The sequence below is a fragment of the Cherax quadricarinatus genome, chromosome 81 (assembly GCF_038502225.1).
Source record: "Cherax quadricarinatus isolate ZL_2023a chromosome 81, ASM3850222v1, whole genome shotgun sequence".
Taxonomy (NCBI): Eukaryota; Metazoa; Arthropoda; class Malacostraca; order Decapoda; family Parastacidae; genus Cherax; species Cherax quadricarinatus.
The window spans coordinates 1687534-1710843 of NC_091372.1; the positions used below are offsets into that span (position 1 = coordinate 1687534).

The window sequence follows — 23310 nt, forward strand, 5'->3', positions numbered from 1 at the left end:
TCTTGTTGCAAACCTTTGCACTTTCTCTAGTTTCTTTACGTGCTTGGCTAGGTGTAGGTTCCAAACTGGTGCCGCATACTCCAATATGGGCCTAACGTATACGGTGTACAGGGTCCTGAACGATTCCTTATTAAGATGTCGGAATGCTGTTCTGAGGTTTGCTAGGCGCCCATAAGCTGCAGCAGTTATTTGGTTGATGTGCGCTTCAGGAGATGTGCCTGGTGTTATACTCACCCCAAGATCTTTTTCCTTGAGTGAGGTTTGTAGTCTCTGACCCCCTAGACTGTACTCCGTCTGCGGCCTTCTTTGCCCTTCCCCAATCTTCATGACTTTGCACTTGGTGGGATTGAACTCCAGGAGCCAATTGCTGGACCAGGTCTGCAGCCTGTCCAAATCCCTTTGTAGTTCTGCCTGGTCTTCGATCGAGTGTATTCTTCTCATCAACTTCACGTCATCTGCAAACAGGGACACCTCAGAGTCTATTCCTTCCGTCATGTCGTTCACAAATACCAGAAACAGCACTGGTCCTAGGACTGACCCCTGCGGGACCCCGCTGGTCACAGGTGCCCACTCTGACACCTCGCCACGTACCATGACTCGCTGCTGTCTTCCTGACAAGTATTCCCTGATCCATTGTAGTGCCTTCCCTGTTATCCCTGCTTGGTCCTCCAGTTTTTGCACCAATCTCTTGTGTGGAACTGTGTCAAACGCCTTCTTGCAGTCCAAGAAAATGCAATCCACCCACCCCTCTCTCTCTTGTCTTACTGCTGTCACCATGTCATAGAACTCCAGTAGGTTTGTGAAACAGGATTTCCCGTCCCTGAAACCATGCTGGCTGCTGTTGATGAGATCATTCCTTTCTAGGTGTTCCACCACTCTTCTCCTGATAATCTTCTCCATGATTTTGCATACTATACATGTCAGTGACACTGGTCTGTAGTTTAATGCTTCATGTCTGTCTCCTTTTTTAAAGATTGGGACTACATTTGCTGTCTTCCATGCCTCAGGCAATCTCCCTGTTTCGATAGATGTATTGAATATTGTTGTTAGGGGTACACATAGCGCCTCTGCTCCCTCTCTCAATACCCATGGGGAGATGTTATCTGGCCCCATTGCCTTTGAGGTATCTAGCTCACTCAGAAGCCTCTTCACTTCTTCCTCGGTTGTGTGCACTGTGTCCAGCACTTGGTGGTGTGCCCCACCTCTCCGTCTTTCTGGAGTCCCTTCTGTCTCCTCTGTGAACACTTCTTTGAATCTCTTGTTGAGTTCTTCACATACTTCACGGTCATTTCCTGTTGTCTCTCCTCCTTCCTTCCTTAGCCTGATTACCTGGTCCTTGACTGTTGTTTTCCTCCTGATGTGGCTGTACAACAGTTTCGGGTCAGATTTGGCTTTCGCTGCTATGTCATTTTCATATTGTCTTTGGGCCTCCCTTCTTATCTGTGCATATTCGTTTCTGGCTCTACGACTGTTCTCCTTATTCTCCTGGGTCCTTTGCCTTCTATATTTCTTCCATTCCCTAGCACACTTGGTTTTTGCCTCCCTGCACCTTTGGGTAAACCATGGGCTCATCCTGGCTTTTTCATTACTCCTGTTACCCTTGGGTACAAACCTCTCCTCAGCCTCCTTGCATTTTGTTGCTACATATTCCATCATCTCATTAACTGGCTTCCCTGCCAGTTCTCTGTCCCACTGAACCCCGTTCAGGTAGTTCCTCATTCCTGTGTAGTCCCCTTTCTTGTAGTGTGTGTGTGTGTTAGTGTGTATGTTAGTGTGTGTGTTAGTGTGTGTGTTAGTGTGTGTGTGTGTACTCACCTATTTGTACTCACCTATTTGTGGTTGCAGGGGTCGAGTCATAGCTCCTGGCCCCGCCTCTTCACTGATTGCTACTAGGTCCTCTCTCTCCCTGCTCCATGAGCTTTATCATACCTCGCCTTAAAACTATGTATGGTTCCCGCCTCCTCTACTTAACTTTCTAGGCTATTCCACGGTCTGACTACTCTATGACTGAAGAAATACTTCCTAACATCCCTTTGATTCATCTGAGTCTTCAACTTCCAATTGTGACTTCTTGTGTCTGTGTCCCTTCTCTGGAACATCCCGTCTTTGTCCACCTTGTCTATTCCGCGCAGTATTTTATATGTCGTTATCATGTCTCCCCTGACCCTCCTGGCCTCCAGTGTCGTCAGGCCGATTTCCCTCAACCTTTCTTCGTAGGACAATCCCCGTAGCTCTGGCACTAGTCTTGTTGCAAACCTTTGCACTTTCTCTAATTTTTTGACGTGCTTGACTAGGTGTGGATTCCAAACTGGTGCTGCATACTCCAGTATGGGCCTGACGTAGATGGTATACAGAGTCTTAAACGACTCCTTACTGAGGTATCAGAACGCTATCCGTAGGTTTGCTATGCGCCCGTATGCTGCAGCAGTTATCTGATTGATGTGCGCCTCAGGAGATATGCTCGGTGTTATACTCACCCCCAGATCTTTTTCCTTGAGTGAGGTTTGCAGACTTTGGCCATCTAAACTATATTGTGTCTGCGGTCTTCTTTGCCCTTCCCCAATTTTCATGACTTTGCATTTGGCAGGGTTAAACTCAAGGAGCCAGTTGCTGGACCAGGCTTGTAGCCTGTACAGGAATCTTTGTAGTCCTGCCTGATCCTCATCCGATTTGATTCTTTTCATTAGCTTCACATCGTCCGCAAACAAGGACACTTCTGAGTCTATCCCTTCCGTTATGTCATTCACATATACCAAGAACAGCACAGGTCCTAGGACTGACCCCTGTGGAACCCCGCTTGTCACAGGCGCCCACTTTGACACCTCGTCACGTACCATGACTCGTTGTTGCCTCCCTGTAAGGTATTCTCTTATCCATTGCAGTGCCTTTCCTGTTATGTGTGCCTGATCCTCTAGCTTTTGCAGTAACCTCTTGTGAGGAACTGTGTCGAAGGCCTTCTTGCAGTCCAAAAAAATGCAGTCGATCCACCCCTCTCTCTCTTGTCTTACTTCTGTCACCTTGTCATAAAACTCTAATAGGTTTGTGACACAGGATTTTCCCTCCCTGAAACCATGCTGGTTGTCAATTATACACTTGTTTCTTTCCAGGTGCTCCACCACTCTCCTCCTGATGATCTTCTCCATGACCTTGCATACTATACACGTTAGTGATACAGGTCTGTAGTTTAGTGCCTCATGTCTGTCTCCCTTTTTAAAAATTGGGACTACATTTGCCATCTTCCATACCTCGGGGAGTTGCCCAGTTTCAAATGATGTGTTGAAGATCTTTGTTAATGGTACACACAATGTCTCTGCTCCCTCTTTAAGGACCCACGGAGAGATGTTGTCTGGTCCCACCGCCTTTGAGGTGTCAAGTTCGCATAGCAGCTTCTTCACCTCCTCCTTGGTTATATGTACCTCATCCAGCATTTGCTGGTGCACCCCCCTGCTCTGATTTCCTGGAGTCCTACTGGTTTCCACTGTAAATACTTCTTTAAATCTTGTGTTGAGCTCCTGACATACCTCTCGGTCGTTTCTTGTGAATTCCCCATCACCCTTCCTCAGTCTGATTACCTGGTCCTTGACTGTTGTTTTCCTCCTGATGTGGCTGTACAACAGCTTCGGGTCAGTCTTGACTTTCGATGCTATGTCATTTTCGTATTGCCGCTGAGCCTCCCTTCTTATCTGTGCATATTCGTTTCTGGCTCTTCGGCTAATCTCTTTATTTTCCTGAGTTCTCTGTCTTCTGTACCTTTTCCATTCTCTAGTACACCTAGTTTTTGCCTCCCTACACCTTTGGGTGAACCAAGGACTCATTCTGTTCTTCCCATTATTTCTGTTTCCCTTGGGAACAAACCTCTCCTCTGCCTCCTTGCATTTTGTTGCCACATAGTCCATCATTTCTTGTACTAGTTTTCCTGTCAGTTCCCTCTCCCACTGAATGTCTTGAAAGAAGTTCCTCAAGCCTGAGTAGTTCCCCCTTTTGTAATTTGGTTTTTCCCACCCTATTCCTGCTGCTCTCTCCACTTGGAGCTCAGCTATGTAGTCGAAGCACAGAACCACATGATCACTAGCTCCCAGGGGCCTTTCATACATGATATCCTCGATGTCAGAACTACTCAAGGTGAATACAAGGTCCAGTCTTGCTGGTTCATCCTCTCCTCTCTCTCTGGTAGTGTCTCTAACATGTTGATGCATGAGGTTTTCAAGTACCACATCCATCATCTTGGCTCTCCATGTTTCGGGACCCCCATGGGGCTCCAGGTTTTCCCAGTCAATCTCCTTGTGATTGAAATCACCCATAACTAGTAACTTTGCTCCCCCCATGTGTGCTCTCCTGGCCACCTCGGCTAGTGTGTCGACCATTGCTCTGTTGCTCTCATCGTATTCTTCTCTTGGCCTCCTGCAGTTCTGTGGTGGGTTGTACATTACTGCAATTATCACCTTATGTCCCTCAGACTGGATTGTTCCTACTAAGTAGTCCCTTTCGCCCGTGCCATCCATTCCTTCCATTTTCTCAAACCCCCACTGGTTTTTAATGAGCAGTGCAACTCCTCCTCCCCCTCTCCTCCCTCTGTCTTTCCTGAGGATTTGATATCCGGATGGAAAGATTGAATCTGTTATTATTCTGGTGAGTTTTGTTTCTGTGAGTGCTATTATGTCTGGGGATGTCTCCTTGATTCTTTTGTGCCACTCCTCATACTTATTTGTTATTCCATCTGCATTTGTATACCACACCTTCAACTTCTTTTCTAAGATTGTGGTCTGGGAGGTGTATTGGGGTTGGGGAAGTGGGAGACCTGATAAGGAACTATGGGTGGTTGCTGTGGGGGTGGAGTTTGTAATGCAGTGGGTGGGGGCATTGGATGTGGCATGGGTGTTTTGGTTTAGAGTGTTTGGTTGCACTGGGGTTGACCTGGTTGAGAGGCTTCTATAGGAAGTTGTGAGGGAGGCTGTATTTGATCTTCTTGTGTCTGGGATCTCCTGTCTGTCTTCTCCATCCCCTCTCTTTCCTCCTTTCGCCTTTGTACCATCTCTCTCTGTTTCTGCCTTTCTGCTTGTGTTCTGTCGCAGTCGAGATACACCTTCCTGTATGCCGGCATGTCCCTTAATCGTGCTTTCTCCTGCAGGATCCTGTTCTGAGTCGCTTCTGCCTTGAAGGTCACTTTCACTGGCCGGGTTCTTTTTTTTACATACCCCCCTATTCTCCGAAAATTTTCCAGCTGGGTCATGTCGTCTTCTATTGCTTTCATGATGCTTTCAATTGCTTTTTTTTCCCTTGTTTTCTGGCTTCATATGTTTCCCCTTCAACTTCCTGGAGCCCATACACAAAGACTGACCTCACCCTTTCATTCTCCCACTGCATATCCCTGTGTATCCCCTCATTCAATTTGATTTCCTCCATTGCAGCTTTCCTTTCTTCAGTTTCACTAGCTAATGTACTTGGGCTCAGTGGCCTGTCATTTTCCCTTCTCGGCTTTCCCTGGGCTCTGCTGTGGTCTGTTAGGGCCTCCACATATAGCTTAGCTCTTTCATTTACTACAGTCTCCACTGATTGAGCTTCTACATGCTGTTTTGCTCCTTCTTTCCCTACAGTCCCCTTATTTGTGACTGAGGTAGCAGTCTCTGTTGTCAATCCCAAAATGTTCTTTAGTTCTTTAGGCTGTTTCAGATTTTTCAGTTCCTCTTCTAAACTCTGTATCCTGGCCTCTGCTGCTTTGACTTGCATCTCCCACTTCCTGCTTTCCATGTCTATCCTCTCTTCCATTCTCATGCTAAGTTCTTCTAGTTTATTTTCCCATTCATGTTCCCTTTTTATGAGCTCTGCTGCCCAATCTTCCTTTGCAGTTTCCTCCTCCTGTCCCTTGGTTTTTCTTGTTGTTCTCTGGCAACCCATTTTTGTTTTATCCTGATTGCCTCAGAGTGGGAACCTATGTAATTCTGTATGTTAGGTTAGTATTGTGTATGTGAGAGTGTGGGGGGGGGAGGTAGAGGAGGAACTGTGGTTATGTGGGAGAGTAGTGGGAAGGGGGAGTGGGAAGGAGAGTGAAGCAAGTGGGTGAGTGGGAGAGGAAGAGGGGCAAGGAGGGAGAGGTGGGGAGGGGGAGGGTGAAAGAGGGAGGGGAGGGATCAGGTGAAGGAGTGAGATGTCGGTGGGGGAGGGGGGGAGTGTATGTGTGAGTCTGGCAATGTGTGTGTGTGTGTGTGTGTGTGTGTGTGTGTGTGTGTGTGTGTGTGTGTGTGTGTGTGTGTGTGTGTTGTGTGTGTGTTGTGTGTGTGTTGTGTGTGTGTTGCGTGTGTGTTGCGTGTGTGTGTGTGTGTTATGTGTGTGTTATGTGTGTGTTGTGTGTGTGTGTGTGTGTGTGTGTGTGTGTGTGTGTGTGTGTGTGTGTGTGTGTGTGTGTGTGTGTGTGTATGTGTGATGTGTGTGTGTGTGTGTGTGTGTGTGTGTGTGTGGGTGTGTGTGGGTGTGTGTGGGTGTGTGTGGGTGTGTGTGGGTGTGTGTGGGTGTGTGTGTGTGTGTGTGTGTGTATGTGTTTGTGTGTGTGTTTGTGTGTGTTTGTGTGTGTGTGTTTGTGTGTGTGTGTGTGTGTGTGTGTTAGTGTGTGTGTGTGTGTGAGTGTGTGTGTTAGTGTGTGTGTGTGTGTGTGTGTGTGTGTGTTAGTGTGTGTGTGTGTACTCACCTCACCTAATTGTACTCACCTAATTGTGGTTGCAGGGGTCGAGACTCAGCTCCTGGACCCGCCTCTTCACTGATCGCTACTGGGTCCTCTCTCTCTCTGCTTCCTGAGCTTTGTCATACCTCTTCTTAAAACTATGTATGGTTCCTGCCTCCACTACTTCACTTGCTAGGCTATTCCACTTGCTGACAACTCTATGACTGAAGAAATACTTCCTAACGTCCCTGTGACTCGTCTGAGTCTTCAGCTTCCAGTTGTGATTCCTTGTTCCTGTGTCCCCTCTCTGGAACATCCTATCTCTGTCCACCTTGTCTATTCCCCGCAGTATCTTTTATGTCGTTATCATGTCTCCCCTGACCCTTCTGTCCTCCAGTGTCGTCAGTCCGATTTCCCTTAACCTTTTCTCGTACGACATTCCCTTGAGCTCTGGGACTAGCCTTGTTGCAAACCTTTGTACTTTCTCTAACTTCCTGACGTGCTTGACCAGGTGTGGGTTCCAAACTGGTGCTGCATGCTCCAGTATGGGCCTAACATACACAGTGTACAGTGTCTTGAACGATACCTTATTAAGGTATCGGAACACTATTCTCAGGTTTGCCAGGCGCCCATATGCTGCAGCGGTTATTTGGTTGATGTGTGCCTCCGGTGACGTGCTCGGTGTTATGGTCACCCCAAGATCTTTCTCCCTGAGTGAGGTCTGTAGTCTTTGTCCACCTAGCCTATACTCTGTCTGCGGTCTTCTGTGCCCTTCCCCTATCTTCATGACTTTGCATTTGGCGGGATTAAATTCGAGAAGCCAGTTGCTGGACCAGGTGTCCAGTCTGTCCAGGTCTCTTTGAAGTCCTGCCTGGTCCTCATCTGATTTAATTCTTCTCGCTAACTTCACATCGCCTGCGAACAGGGACACTTCTGAGTCTAACCCTTCCATCATGTCGTTCACATATACCCAGAATAGCATTGGTCCTAGAACCGACCCCTTTGGGACCCCGCTCGTCACAGGTGCCCACTGTGATACATCATTACGTACCACGACTCGTTGTTGCCTCCCTGTCAGGTATTCTCTGATCCATTGCAGTGCCCTTCCTGTTATATGAGCCTGATCCTCTAGCTTCTGCACTAATCTCTTGTGAGGAACTGTGTCAAAGGCCTTCTTGCAGTCCAAGAAGATGCAATCAACGCACCCTTCTCTCTCGTGTCTTACTTCTGTTACTTTATCATAAAACTCCAGAAAGTTTGTGACACAGGATTTTCCTTCCATGAATTCATGCTGGTTGGCGTTTATACTCTTGTTCCGTTCCAGGTGCTCCACCACTCTCCTCCTGATAATATTCTCCATAACATTGCATACTATACATGTCAGTGACACAGGTCTATAGTTTAGTACCTATTTTCTGTCTCTTTTAAAAATGGGAACTACATTTGCGGTCTTCCATACCTCAGGTAGTTGCCCAGCTTCCAGGGACGTGTTGAAGATTGTGGTAAGTGGCACACACAACATATCTGCTCCCTCTCTAAGGACCCACAGGGAGATGTTGTCCAGTCCCATTGCCTTTGAGATATCGATGTCCCTTAGCAGTTTCTTCACCTCCTCCTCATCTGTGTGTATGTCATCCAACACTTGTTGGTATATTCCTTGCTGGTGTCCCCATCTGGTCTGTCCCCTGAGAGGCCTTCCTGTCTCCATTGTAAATACTTTCTTAAATCTCATGTTGAGCTCCTCACATACTTCTTGATCGTTTCTTGTGAGTTCTCCACCTTCTTTCCTCAGCCTTATCACCTGATCTTTGACTGTTGTCTTCCTCTTAATGTGGCTATACAGCAGTTTCGGGTCAGACTTGACTTTCGATGCTATGTCGTTTTCGTACTGTCGCTGGGCCTCCCTCCTTATCTGTGCGTACTCGTTTCTGGCTCTTCCACTAATCTCCTTATTTTCCTGGGTCCTTTGCCTCCTGTACCTTTTCCATTCTCTGGTGCACTTAGTTTTTGCCTCCCTACACCTTCGGGTAAACCAAGGACTCGCTTTGGTCTTCCTATTATTTCTGTTTCCCTTGGGAACAAGCCTTTCCTCTGCCTCCTTGCACTTTGTTGCTACATATTCCATCATCTCGTTTACTGATTTTCCTACCAGGTCTCTGTCCCACTGAACCTCCTGCAGGAAGTTCCTCATACCTGTGTAGTCTCCCCTTTTGTAGTTTGGCTTTTCCCATTCAATTCCTGTTACCTTCCCCACTTGTAATTCTACTATATAATCAAAACTCAGAACCACGTGATTGCTAGCTCAAAGGGGTTTCTTGTAAGTGATGTCCTCAATGTCTGAACTGCTCAGGGTGAACACAGGATCCAGTCTTGCTGGCTCATCCTCTCTCTCTCTGGTGGTGTCCCTGACATGTTGATGCATGAGGTTTTCAAGTACCACATTCATCATCTTGGCTCTCCATGTTTTGGGACCCCCATGTGGCTACAGATTTTCCCAGTCAATCTCCCTGTGGTTGAAATCGCCCATTACCAGTAACTTTGCTCTGCTCAAGTGAGCTCTTCTTGCCACCTCAGCCAGTGTGTCCACCATCGCCCTGTTGTTTCTTCGTACTCCTCTCTTCGCCTCCTGCAGTTCTGTGGTGGTTATACATCACTCCAATGACTACTTTATGTTCTCCAGACTGAATTGTACCTACTATGTAGTCCCTTTTCTCCAATCACGTCCATGCCTTCCATTTCCTCAAATCCCCATCGGTTTTTTATGAGCAGTGCAACTCCTCCTCCCCCTCTACTCCTATCTTTTCTCAGGATCTGATATCCTGGTGGGAAGACTGCGTCTGTTATTGTCTCAGTGAGTTTTGTTTCTGTGACTGCTATGATGTCTGGGGATTTCTCACTGATTCTTTCGTGCCACTTCTCATGTTTATTCGTTATTCCGTCCGCGTTTGTGTACCAAACTTTCAGCTTTTTTTCTATCACTGTGGTCCTGCAAGAATATTGGGGTTGGGGGAGCGGGAGCCTTGGTGGAGGTCTATGGGGGGCTGTGGTGTAGGTGGGGTTTGTGATGATGGGGGTGGGGTCAGAATGCCCATAAGGGACAGCTGTTGGAGTGAGGTCTGTGATGTTGGTGTTGCTGGAAGAGGGAACAGTGAGTGGGTTGTGGTTTGGGTTGCTCAGTTGCATTGGGATTGTCGCAGTTGGAGTCTTTCGGTGGGAGATTCTGCAGGGTGTGTTTGCCCTTCCTCCTGTGTCTGGGTCCTGCTCATCTTCATCATTGCCTCTCGTTCCTCCTTGCATCTCTGTACCCTCTCTTTCAGTGTAATCCTTTCTTCTTGTGTTCTGTCGCGATCGAGGTATACTCTCTGGTACCCCTGTTTGTCCCTCAGACGTGCTTTCTCTTGCAGAATCCTGTTTCGAACTGATTCTTCCTTGAAAATTACTTTGACAGGCCATATCCTTCCACTCGCAAACCACCCAATTCTCCGAAAATTTGTCATCTGGGTCATATCGCCCTCACCTATTGTTTTCATGATGCCTTCAATCTTTTTTCCTCCTCCTGTTTTATTTCTTCGAAGTTGTCCCCCTTGGCTTCTTGGAGCCCGTAGATAAAAACTGACCTCTCCCTTTCCTCCTCCCACTGAGTCTCCATTTGCAACCTCTGAGGTGTTTTATTTCCTTCCATTGTAATGTTCTTGCCTTCAGTCCCTGCCCTATCTGAAACTTCTATTCTCAGGGAACTGTCTTTCATGACCAGCTGTTCCTTGCTACTGCAGTTGGCTGTTAGATTCTCTGCATATAGCATACCTTCATTGTCTTCGGACCTGTCATTTGATCTTAGTGTGCTCCTCGTCTTTTCTCTGGCCCCACATGGGTCTGACAGGGCCTTCGCGTACAGCATATCTCCTTTGTTTCTTACTGTCCCCTTGTCTGTGCCTGACATAGAATTTCCTGTTGTTGCATCTGAATTGTCATTTGTCTCTCTAATCTGTTTTAGGTTTTTCAGTTTCTCTTCTAAGCACTGTATCCTAGTTTCTGCTGCTAAGTCTTGTAGCTCCCACTTCCTGCACTCTTCAGCTATCTGCTCCTCCATTATCTTGCCAAGCTCTTCTATCTTCCTTCCCCACTCTTCCTCCCTTTTTTGGAGCTCTAACTCCCAATCTTTCCTCCCTGGTTCGTCCACCAGATCTCTGGTTTTCCGCCCTCTAGGGCCACCCATTTTTTTTAATTACCACAGAAAGAAGCTTATGTATTTTACCACAGAGAGAAGTTTATGTGTTTTCAGGGTATGTGTGTGGGGGGAGGGGGACAAGGCTAGAGGAGGGAGAGAGAGGAGGGAGGATGGAGGTGAGGGATAAGACTAGGGGGGAGGGAGAGAAGCGAGATGGGGGAGAGAAAGGGTAGAGAGAGGGAGAGAGAAAGAGAGGGAGAGATAGAGAGGGAGAGAGGAGGGTGAGGGAAAAGGCTATGAGAGAAAGAAATGCAAGGGAGGGGGAGAGAGAAAGATAGAAAGAGGGAAGGGAGAGAAGGCTAAAGAGGAGGGTGGGAGAGAGAGGGGGAGAGGTGGGGGAATGCAAGAGAGGGGGAGAAAGAAAGAAAGAGGGAGAGGAGAGAAGGCTGAAGAGGAGGGTGGGAGAGAGAGGGGGAGAGGTGGGGGAATGCGGTGTGTGTGTGTGTGTGTGTGTGTGTGTGTGTGTGTGTGTGTGTGTGTGTGTGTGTGTGTATGTGTGTGGGTGTGTTGGTGTGTGTGTGTGTGTTGGTGTGTGTGTGTGTGTGTTAGTGTGTTAGTGTGTGTGTGCATGTGCTCACCTGGTTGTGGTTGCAGGAGTCGAGCCACAGCTCCTGGTCCTGCCTCTTCACTGGCCGCTACTAGGTCACTCTTCCTGCTCCATGAGTTTTATCATACCTCTTCTTAAAGCTATGTATGGATCCTGCCTCCACTGTATCACTTCCCAGACTATTCCACTTCCTGGCAACTCTGTGACTGAAGAAATACTTCCTAACATCCCTGTGCTTCATCTGTGTCTTCATCTTCCAACTGTGACCCCTTGTTGCTGTGTTCCATCTCTGGAACATCCTGTCTGTGTCTGCCTTGTCCATTCCTCACAGTATTTTTACGTCGTTATCATGTCTCCCATAACTCTCCTGGCTTCCAGTGTCGTCAGATCGATTTCCCTTAACCTCTCCTCGTTGGACATGCCCCTTAGCTCCGGGATTAGTCTTGTTGCAAACCTTTGCACTTTCTCTAATTTCCTTACGTGTTTGGCTAGGTTGGGCTTTCAAACTGGTACTGCATACTCCAATATAGGCCTAACGTACACGGTGTCCAGGGTCCTGAACGATTCCTTAATGAGATGTCAGAATGCGCCCATATGCTGCAGCAGTTATTTGGTTGATGTGTGCCTCAGGAGATGTGATTGGTGTTATACTCACCCCAAGATCCTTTTCCTTGAGTGAGGTTCGTAGTCTCTAGGTTTGAAATCCAGGAGCCCGTTTCTGGACCAGGCCTGCAGCCTGTCCAGATCCCTTTGTAGTTCTGCCTGGTCCTCATCTGATTGAATTCTTCTCATCAACTTCACATCATCTGCAAACAGGGACACTTCGGAGTCTATTCCTCCTGTCATGTCGTTCACATATGCCAGAAACATCACTGGTCCTAGGACTGACCCCTGTGGAACCCCGCTCGTCACAGGCGCCCACTCTGACACCTCATCACATACTATGACTCGCTGCTGTCTTCCCGACAGGTATTCACTGATCTGTTGCAGTGCCTTCCCTGTTATCCCTGCCTGGTCCTCAAGCTTTTGGAATAATCTCTTGTGTGGAACTGTCAAACGCCTTCTTACATTCCAAGAAAACGCAGTCTACCCACCCCTTTCTCTTGTTTTACTGCTGTCACCCTGTCATAGAACTCCAGTAGGTTTGTGACACAGGATTTCCCGTCCCTGAAACCGTGCTGGTTGTCGTTGATCTAGGTGCTCCACCACTCTTCTCCTGATAATATTCTCCATGAATTTGCATACCATAAATGTCAGAGACACTGGTCTGTAGTTTAAGGCTTCATGTCTGTCTCCATTTTTAAAAACTGGGACTACATTTGCTGTCTTCCATATCTCAGGTAGTCACCCTGTTTCGATAGATGTGTTGAAGATTGTTGTTAGTGGTACCCATAGCACCTCTGCTCCCTCCCTCAGGACCCATGGAGAGATGTTATCTGGCCCCATTGCCTCTGAGGTATCTAGCTCACTCAAAAGCCTCTTCGCTTCTTCCTCGGTTGTATGTATTGTGTCCAACACTTGATGGTGAACCCCACCTCTCCGTCTTTCTGGAGTCCCTTCTGTCTCCTCTGTGAACACTTCTTCGAATCTTATTTTGAGCTTCTCACATACTTCTCGTTTGTTTCTTGTGATTTCCCCTCCTTCCTTCCTCAGCCTGATTATCTAGTCCTTAACTGTTGTTTTCCTCCTGATGTGGCCGTATAACAGCTTTGGGTCAGATTTGGCCTTCGCTGCTATGTCATTTTCATATTGTCACTGGGCCTCCCTTCTTACCTGTGCATATTCATTTCTGGCTCTACGACTGCTCTCCTTATTCTCCTAGGTCCTTTGCCTTCTATACTTCTTTCATTCTCTAGCACACTTGGTGTTGGCCTCTCTACACCTTTGGGTGAACCAAGGGCTCATCCTGGCCTTCTTGTTATTTCTGTTTCCCTTGGGCACAAACTTCCCCTCAGCTTCCTTGAATATCATTGTCATATATTCCAGCATCTCGTTTACTGACTTTAACTGCCAGTTCTCTGGTCCACTGAACCCCATGCAGAAAATTTTTCATGCCTGTGTATTATCCTTTCGTGTAGTTTGGCTTTGTAATAAAGTTGGTAGAATTACCGACAATATGTAAAGTAAAAGGACACAAGTGCAACTGTGGCAACGTTTCGCTCTCCAGGAGCTTTATCAAGCCATTACAAACCCTCTGTGTCCATGTATTGTTTGTAATGGCTTGATAAAGCTCCTGGAGAGCGAAACGTTGCCACAATAAAATGTCACATTAGTTGCACTTGTGTCCTTTTACTTTACATAGTTTGGCTTTACTCATCCTGCCCTTCCTGCTTCCCTCTCCACTTGTAACTCTACTATGTATTCGAAGCTCAGAACCACGTGGTCACTGGTCCCGAGGGGTCTTTCCTATGTGATGTCCTCATTATCTGCACTACTCAAGGTGAATACTAGGTCCAGTCTCGCTGGTTCATCCTGTCTTCTCTCTCTGGTAGTGTTCCTTATGTGTTGGTACACGAGGTTTTCCAGTACCACCTCCATCATCTTAACCCCCCACGTTTCTGGACCCCCATGTGGCTCCAGGTTCTCCCAGTCGATTTCCTTGTGATTGAAGTCACCCACAGTCAGCAGCTTTGTTCTGCTCACATGATCCCTACTAGCCACTCCAGTCAGTGTGTCAACCATTGCTCCGTTACTCTCATCATACTCTTGCCTTGGCCCCCTTCTGTTCTGTGGTGGGTTATACATCACTGCAATTATCACTTTCAGACCTCGAGACTGAGGTGTTCCTGTTATGTAGTCTCTTCCTTCTCCTCTGTCTCCTCTCGCCAGCTCCTCAAAATCCCACTGGTTTATAATGAGCAGTGCCACTCCTCAACCCCCTCTGTTTCCTCTGTTATCATTCCTGTCAGCTTGGTTTCTCTGAGAGCTATGATGTCCGGTGATGCCTCTTTGATTCTTTCATGCCACTCCTCTCGCTTATTTGTTATTCCATCAGCGTTGGTGTACCATAGTTTCAGTTTGCTCTCCAACACTGTGTTTTTTTTTGGGGGGGGGGGGTGTCTGAGAGGGTGGGGGACCTGGCAGTGTGCTGTGGTATTCTACAGCATAATGTGGGGGTGGGGGGCTGTAAGTGTGGATTGTGGGTTCTGTTGGGATAGTGGGTTTGTTTGTTTGTGTGTGTGTGTGTGTGTGTGTGTGTGTGTGTGTGTGTGTGTGTGTGTGTGTGTGTGTGTGTGTGTGTGTGTGTGTGTGTGTACTCACCTAGTTGTACTCACCTAGTTGAGGTTGCAGGGGTCGAGTCCAAGCTCCTGGCCCCGCCTCTTCACTGGTCGCTACTAGGTCACTCTCCCTGAACCATGAGCTTTATCGTACCTCTGCTTAAAGCTATGTATGGATCCTGACTCCACTACATCGCTTCCCAAACTATTCCACTTCCTGACTACTCTGTGGCTGAAGAAATACTTCCTAACATCCCTTTGATTCATCTGTGTCTTCAACTTCCAACTGTGTCCCCTTGTTACTGTGTCCAGTCTCTGGAACATCCTGTCTTTGTCCACCTTGTCAATTCCTCTCAGTATTTTGTAAGTCGTTATCATGTCCCCCCTATCTCTCCTGTCCTCCAGTGTCGTCAGGTTGATTTCCCTTAACCTCTCCTCATAGGACATACCTCTTAGCTCTGGGACTAGTCTTGTTGCAAACCTTTGCACTTTCTCTAGTTTCTTTACATGCTTGGCTAGGTGTGGGTTCCAAACTGGTGCCGCATACTCCAATATGGGCCTAACGTACACGGTGTACAGGGTCCTGAACGATTCCTTATTAAGATGTCGGAATGCTGTTCTGAGGTTTGCCAGGCGCCCATATGTTGCAGCAGTTATTTGGTTGATGTGCGCTTCAGGAGATGTGCCTGGTGTTATACTCACCCCAAGATCTTTTTCCTTGTGTGATGTTTGTAGTCTCTGACCCCCTAGACTGTACTCCATCTGTGTGTGTGTGTGTGTGTGTGTGTGTGTGTGTGTGTGTGTGTACTCACCTAGTTGAGGTTGCGGGGGTCGAGTCCGAGCTCCGTGTCCGTGTGTGTGTGTGTGTGTGTGTGTGTGTGTGTGTGTGTGTGTGTGTGTGTGTCTGTCTGTCTGTGTGTATGTACTCACCTAATTGTACTCTCCTATTTGTGGTTACAGGGATCGATTCACAGCTCCTGGCCCCGCCTCTTCACTGGTCGGTACTAGGTCACTCTCTCCCTGCTCCATGAGCCTAATCATATCGTTTCTTAAAGCTGTGTATGGATCCTGCCTCTACTACATCACTCTCCAGCTTGTTCCATTTCCTGACATTTCTATGGCTGAAGAAATACTTCATAACATCCCTGTGTCTCATCTGAATTTTCAACTTCCAACTGTGACTCCTTGTTGCTGTGTTCCATCTCTGGAATATCCTGTCCCTATCCACCATGCCAATTCATCTTAGTATTTTATATGTTGTTAGCATGTCCCCCCTAACCCTCCTGTCTTCCAGTGTCGTTAGGTTGATTTCCCATAACCTCTCCTCATAGGACAAACCCCTTCGCTCCGGGACTAGTCTTGTTGCAAACCTTTGCTCTTTCTCTAATTTCTTGATATATTTGAGTAGGTGTGGGTTCCATACTGGTGCTGCATACTCCAATATTGATCTGACGTACATTGTGTACAGTGTTGAGAATGACTCCTTACTTAGGTGTCGAAACGCTATTCTTAGATTTGTCAGACACGAATTTGCTGCAGAACTTATTTGGTTGATATCCACCTTAGGGAATATGCTCGGTATGATACTCACCCCAAGATCCTTCACCTTGAGTGAGGTTTGCAGTTTACAGCCTTTGACCCCCGAGTTTATACTTCATAACTTTGCACTTGCTGGGGTTAAACTGCAGAAGCCATTTGTCAGACAAGACTTGCAACCTGTCCAGGTCCCCTTGTAGCTTTTCCTGATTATCGTCCGCTCTTGTTTTCTTCATTAGCTAAACATTGTCTGCAAACAGGGACACCTCTTAGTCTATTCCTTCTGTCATGTTATGCACATATACAAGAAACAGCACTGGAACTAGGACTGACCCCTTATTCTGACACCTCTACACGTCCCATCACTCGTTTCCTACATGTCAGATATTCCTTGATTCATTGCTGTGCTTTTCCTGTTAGTCTTGCCTGCTCCTCTGGCTTTTGTACCTGTCTCTTGTGTTTTACTGTATCAAAAAAGTCTTGTAGTCCAAGAAAATTAAATCTACCTCTCTTAACTTACTACTGTTATCTTGTCGTAGAACTCCTGTAGGTTTGTAATGCAGGATTTTTCATCCCTGAACCGTGCTGGTTATGTATGAACCTTTCGTTTGTAACTGGACCACTACTCTTCTCCATAACTTTAGAAACTATACATGTCAGTGACACGGGTCTATAGTGTAATGTTGCCTGTCTCTCTCCTCTCTTAAAAAAATGAGACTACATTTTGTCTTCCACACCTCTGGAAGTCGCCTTGTTTCGATAGACTTGTTGAAGTCTGTTATTGGCACACACTACTTCTGCTCCCTCTCTCAGGACCAATGGAGACATATCTGGTCCCACCGCCTTCAAGGTATCTCAATCACATAGCAGTTTCTTCACCTCCTTACCGGTTGTGTGTATCGTGTTCAGCACTTAATGGTGTACTCTACCGTTGGAAGTCTTCGTCTCCACTGAGACTACCTCCCTGAATCTCGTGCTGAGCTCTTCACATATTTCCTTGTGAGCTCCCCTCCCTTCTTCAGCCTGATTACTTGATTCTTGACTGTTGCTTTCCTCCTGATGTGGTTATACCAATCTTGGGTCAGGTCTGGCTTTCGATTCTATGTCATTCTCAAAATGACCACTGAGCCTCTCTCCTTATCCATGCATACTCCTTTCTGGATATTCAGTCACAGGCTTGTTTTCCTGAGTTCTTCGCCTTCTGTATTTTTTTCATGCTACAGCACATTTGACTTGGGCCTCTCTACACTTCATGGTCAACCATGGGCTCACTCTGGTGTTCCCATTGTTTCTGTTTCCCCCTGATACGAACTTCTCTGCTTCTCCACACTTTGTGGCAATATCATCTCATACACTATTTCCCTGAAGTTTTCTTCCCCAATACTCCTCATACAGTAACTGCCTCATGTCTATGTAGTCTCATCTTTTGAAGTTTGGCTTCTCACCTTCTTCCTATGTTGCTTCTCTTTTCACAAGGTATTGAAAACCATGTTGGTACGTGAGGTTCTCCATTACCACCTCCAGCATCTTAGCCCTCCAGGTGTTGGTCCCACATGTGACTCCAGGTTCTCCTAGTCAATCTCCTTGTGGTTTGAGTCACCCATGACCAGTATCTTTGTGCTGCCCATGTATTACGGAGTACTGTTATAATGTTTATATAAAATAATGCTCCATAGTACCGGGATTGAACTGAAAGCAAACGTGTATTATTCCCTGAGAGCGGACGCGTTTTATTCCTGTCACAGGCATAGTGACCAGGACAGGAGCAGTCGAGGTGTGTTTAAGGAGAAGGTTACACACAGCAGAGGAAGCGGATGTAGCGGTGTATGTAGTGCCGGGTAGGTTTTTTTTAGTATATACTGTTTTGTGAGGGAGGGCCTGTGTTTTGGAGATCATTTAATATTATAACTGTAGGCTAAGTAGCCGGCAAGAAGGAAGGGGGGGTCATAAAGCCTCCCAGTTTATATATTTTAACTCAGTAGCAGTGTTAGTGTAAACTGGAGTCTGGTGTTTATTTGTAGTAGTTATACGTTGTATATAAGTTACTATTATTATATTGTTTATATTTTCGTATAGGCGAGTTTTTGTGTCCTTCCTATTACAACATTAATTATTTGCACTCAAGCTTCATAATTTGTATAAGTAACATGATGGCCCTAGAGTGGCTGTGTTTCTCAGTGTAATTTAAATGTCCCTAGACAGCAGATTAAGCAGCCATTTAGAAGCCATTTTATTAAAGTTACGACATCAAAGTCGTAACAGCATGTATGCTCTTCTGGCCACTTTAGCCAGTGTATCCACCAATGCTCTTTTCCGTTCTTCATACTTTTGTTTTGGTCTCTTGCTATTTAGTGGAGGGTTATACATCTCTGCTACCACCATCTTGGGACCCCTAGTCTACAGGGTGCCTACTATGTAGTCATCTGCTTCCCCTCTGTCCATTCCTTCCATTTACTCAAAGTGCCTTTCTTCATGTTTCCTCTGTCTTTCCTCAGAATCTGAGCCAGTCAGGAAGACAGAATCTGTTATCATCTCTGTAAGCTTTGTCTCAGTGAGTGCTATGATGTTTGGGGATGCCTCCATGATTCGTTAATACTACTCCTCACTCTTATTTGTTATTCCATTACTGTGTTCCGATTTGTTGGTTCTTGGATCCCTAGTCCTTACCCAAGGGTCGGAGGGGTGGGAGGGTTTGAAGTTATGGAAAGGATGATTTTGTTAGAGGTTGCTATAGGGATGGTATTCAGGGGAATGGAGACTGTGGGTGTGGAGTGTGGTACGTTTTGAGTTATTTATTTTGGTTGGGAGGAGGGAGGCTAGGGGGTTGTGTGGGTGGTTGTTCATAGTGGTGCCCTCAGGGTTGAACTTTCATGTCTGTTGAGATATGTCCTGTCTCTCCTTCCTGATTCTGGTGTCTTTGTGCTCTGTCTCAGTTGCTCCCATTCCTTTCTTGTTGTGTCACTGTCAAGACACACCTGCTGGTATTCTTCCGAATCCCTGAATCGTGGTTTCTGCTGCATGATCCTATCGTGTACCATTAACGTCATGAGTGTTACTTGAACTGGTCACTTTTATCCCCTTTGAGTACCTCCCAAATCTCTGAATATTTGTCACCTGGGACATGCCTTCTCCATCAGCTACTGTGTGTTTCATCACAAGTCCTTCCAGCAGCTTCTTGAGAGGAGGACTTCCTCTCTCCACAGCTCTGTATCAGATTTGATCATCTCCTTTGCAGTTCTTTTTAACCTATGAACCTCCCAGTTGCCTGATAGTATTTCCACAAAGGTCTTAGCTCCTCACCTTCTTTCAGTCTCTTCACCTGCCATTGCTGCTCTGTACCTCTACCTCAGCAGCTGCAGTTTGTATCTCCCATTCCTTGCTTTCTGCAGACACCCTCTCCTCCATCACTTTGTGTGTGTGTGTGATACTGGTATCGTCTGGTAGTGGTTCTCACCACACCACAGTAGGTAGTGTTGGTATCGTCTGGTAGTGGTACTCACCACACCACAGTAGGTGGTGCTGATATCGTCTGGTAATGATACTCACTATAGCACAGTACGTGGTGCTGGTATGGTCTGGTAGTGGTACTCACCAGAGCACAGTAGGTGGTGCTGGTATGGTCTGGTAGTGGTACTCACCAGAGCACAGTAGGTGGTGCTAGTATGGTCTGGTAGTGGTACTCACCAGAGCACAGTAGGTGGTGCTGGTATGGTCTGGTAGTGGTACTCAACACAGCACAGTAGGTGGTACTGGTATGGTCTGGTAGTGGTACCACAGCACAGTAGGTGGTGCTGGTATCGTCTGGTAGTGGTACTCACCAGAGCACAGTAGGTGGTGCTAGTATGGTCTGGTAGTGGTACTCACCAGAGCACAGTAGGTGGTGCTGGTATGGTCTGGTAGTGGTACTCAACACAGCACAGTAGGTGGTACTGGTATGGTCTGGTAGTGGTACTCACCAGAGCACAGTAGGTGGTGCTGGTATGGTCTGGTAGTGGTACTCACCAGAGCACAGTAGGTGGTGCTAGTATGGTCTGGTAGTGGTACTCACCAGAGCACAGTAGGTGGTGCTGGTATGGTCTGGTAGTGGTACTCAACACAGCATAGTAGGTGGTACTGGTATGGTCTGGTAGTGGTACTCACCACAGCAGAGTAGGTGGTGCTGGTATCGTCTGGTAGTGGTACTCACCACAGCACAGTAGGTGGTGCTGGTATCGTCTGGTAGTGTTACTCACCACAGCACAATAGGTGGTGCTGGTATCGTCTGGTACTGGTACTCACTACAGCACAGTAGCTGGTACTGGTATAGTCTGGTACTCACCAAAGCACAGTAGCTAGTATTGGTATCGTCTGGCACTCACCACAGCACAGTAGCTGGTACTGGTATCGTCTAGTACTTACCACAGCACAGTAGGTAGTACTGGTATCGTCTGGTACTCACCACAGTACAGTATTTGGTACTGGTATCGTCTCGTACTCACCACAGCACAGTAACTAGTACTGGTATCGTCTCGTAATCACCACAGCACAGTAGCTGGTACTGGTATAGTCTGGTACTCACCACAGCACAGTAGCTGGTGCTGGTATAGTCTGGTACTCACCAAAGCACAGTAGCTAGTATTGGTATCGTCTGGCACTCACCACAGCACAGTAGCTGGTACTGGTATCGTCTAGTACTTACCACAGCACAGTAGGTAGTACTGGTATCGTCTGGTACTCACCACAGTACAGTAGTTGGTACTGGTATCGTCTCTTACTCACCACAGCACAGTAGCTAGTACTGGTATCGTCTCGTACTCACCACAGCACAATAGCTAGTACTGGTATTGTCTCGTACTCACCACAGCACAGTAGCTGGTACTGGTATCGTCTGGTACCACAGTACAGTAGTTGGTACTGGTATCGTCTCGTACTCACCACAGCACAGTAGCTAGTACTGGTATCGTCTCGTACTCACCACAGCACAGTAGCTAGTACTGGTATCGTCTCGTACTCACCACAGCACAGTAGCTGGTACTGGTATCGTCTGGTACTCACCACAGTACAGTAGTTGTTACTGGTATCGTCTCGTACTCACCACAGCACAGTAGCTAGTACTGGTATCGTCTCGTACTCACCACAGCACAGTAGCTGGTACTGGTATCGTCTGGTACTCACCACAGTACAGTAGTTGGTACTGGTATCGTCTCGTACTCACCACAGCACAGTAGATAGTACTGGTATCGTCTCGTACTAACCACAGCACAGTAGCTAGTACTGGTATCGTCTCGTACTCACCACAGCACAGTAGTTGGTACTGGTATCGTCTCGTACTCACCACAGCACAGTAGCTGGTGCTGGTATAGTCTGGTACTCACCACAGCACAGTAGCTGGTGCTGGTATAGTCTGGTACTCACCACAGCACAGTAGCTAGTACTGGTATAGTCTGGTACTCACCACAGCACAGTAGCTAGTGCTGGTATAGTCTGGTACTCACCACAGCACAGTAGCTGGTGCTGGTATAGTCTGGTACTCACCACAGCACAGTAGCTGGTGCTGGTATAGTCTGGTACTCACCACAGCACAGTAGCTGGTGCTGGTATAGTCTGGTACTCACCACAGCACAGTAGCTGGTGCTGGTATAGTCTCGTACTCACCACAGCACAGTAGCTAGTACTGGTATAGTCTGGTACTCACCACAGCACAGTAGCTGGTGCTGGTATCGTCTCGTACTCACCACAGCACAGTAGCTGGTGCTGGTATAGTCTGGTACTCACCACAGCACAGTAGCTAGTGCTGGTATAGTCTGGTACTCACCACAGCACAGTAGCTGGTGCTGGTATAGTCTGGTACTCACCACAGCACAGTAGCTAGTGCTGGTATAGTCTGGTACTCACCACAGCACAGTAGCTGGTGCTGGTATAGTCTGGTACTCACCACAGCACAGTAGCTGGTACTGGTATAGTCTGGTACTCACCACAGCACAGTAGCTGGTGCTGGTATAGTCTGGTACTCACCACAGCACAGTAGCTGGTGCTGGTATAGTCTGGTACTCACCACAGCACAGTAGCTGGTGCTGGTATAGTCTGGTACTCACCACAGCACAGTAGCTGGTGCTGGTATAGTCTGGTACTCACCACAGCACAGTAGCTGGTGCTGGTATAGTCTGGTACTCACCACAGCACAGTAGCTAGTGCTGGTATAGTCTGGTACTCACCACAGCACAGTAGCTGGTGCTGGTATAGTCTGGTACTCACCACAGCACAGTAGCTGGTGCTGGTATAGTCTGGTACTCACCACAGCACAGTAGCTGGTGCTGGTATAGTCTGGTACTCACCACAGCACAGTAGCTAGTGCTGGTATAGTCTGGTACTCACCACAGCACAGTAGCTGGTGCTGGTATAGTCTGGTACTCACCACAGCACAGTAGCTGGTGCTGGTATAGTCTGGTACTCACCACAGCACAGTAGCTAGTGCTGGTATAGTCTGGTACTCACCACAGCACAGTAGCTGGTGCTGGTATCGTCTGGTAGTGAGGCAGGATCGTGCCACCTAGTGTAGTTAAACTTGGCACCAGAGAGCCAGAGCCACTCTTGTTGACCTTGTCCACGATGCAGACCGAGCCAGCTGGGACCCAGCATCACCCCTCGGGGGAGAGGTCATCACAGGTCACATAAGGTCATCACAGGTCACATAAGATCATCAGAGATCACATAAGGTCATCACAGGTCACATAAGGTCATCAGAGATCATTTAAGGTCATCAGAGATCACATAAGATCATAAGAGATCACATAAGGTTATAAGAGATCATATTAGGTCATCAGAGATCACATAAGATCATAAGAGATCACGTAAGGTCATCAGAGATCACATAAGGTCATCAGAGATTACATAAGGTCATCACAGGTCACATAAGGTCATCAGAGATCACGTAAGGTCATCAGAGATTACATAAAGTCATCAGAGATCACATAAGGTCATCAGAGATCACATAAGGTCATCAGAGATCATTTAAGGTCATCAGAGATCACATAAGGTGATCAGAGATAACATAAGATCATAAGAGATCACATAAGTTCATCAGAGATCACATAAGGTCATCAGAGATTACATAAGGTCATCAGAGATCACATAAGGTCATCAGAGA

At 47.1% G+C, this 23310-nt stretch overlaps 1 protein-coding gene across 1 annotated transcript in view; it reads right to left on the reverse strand.

Annotated features, from left to right (window-relative positions):
• LOC128699782 (uncharacterized) overlaps nt 1-23310 on the reverse strand; it is a 209340-nt gene that overhangs the window by 39571 nt on the left and 146459 nt on the right. Inside the window, exon 4 of the mRNA XM_070102258.1 lies at nt 22659-22807. Within this exon, the coding sequence (XP_069958359.1) occupies nt 22659-22807 (149 nt within the window). The remainder of the gene's footprint in view (nt 1-22658; nt 22808-23310) is intronic.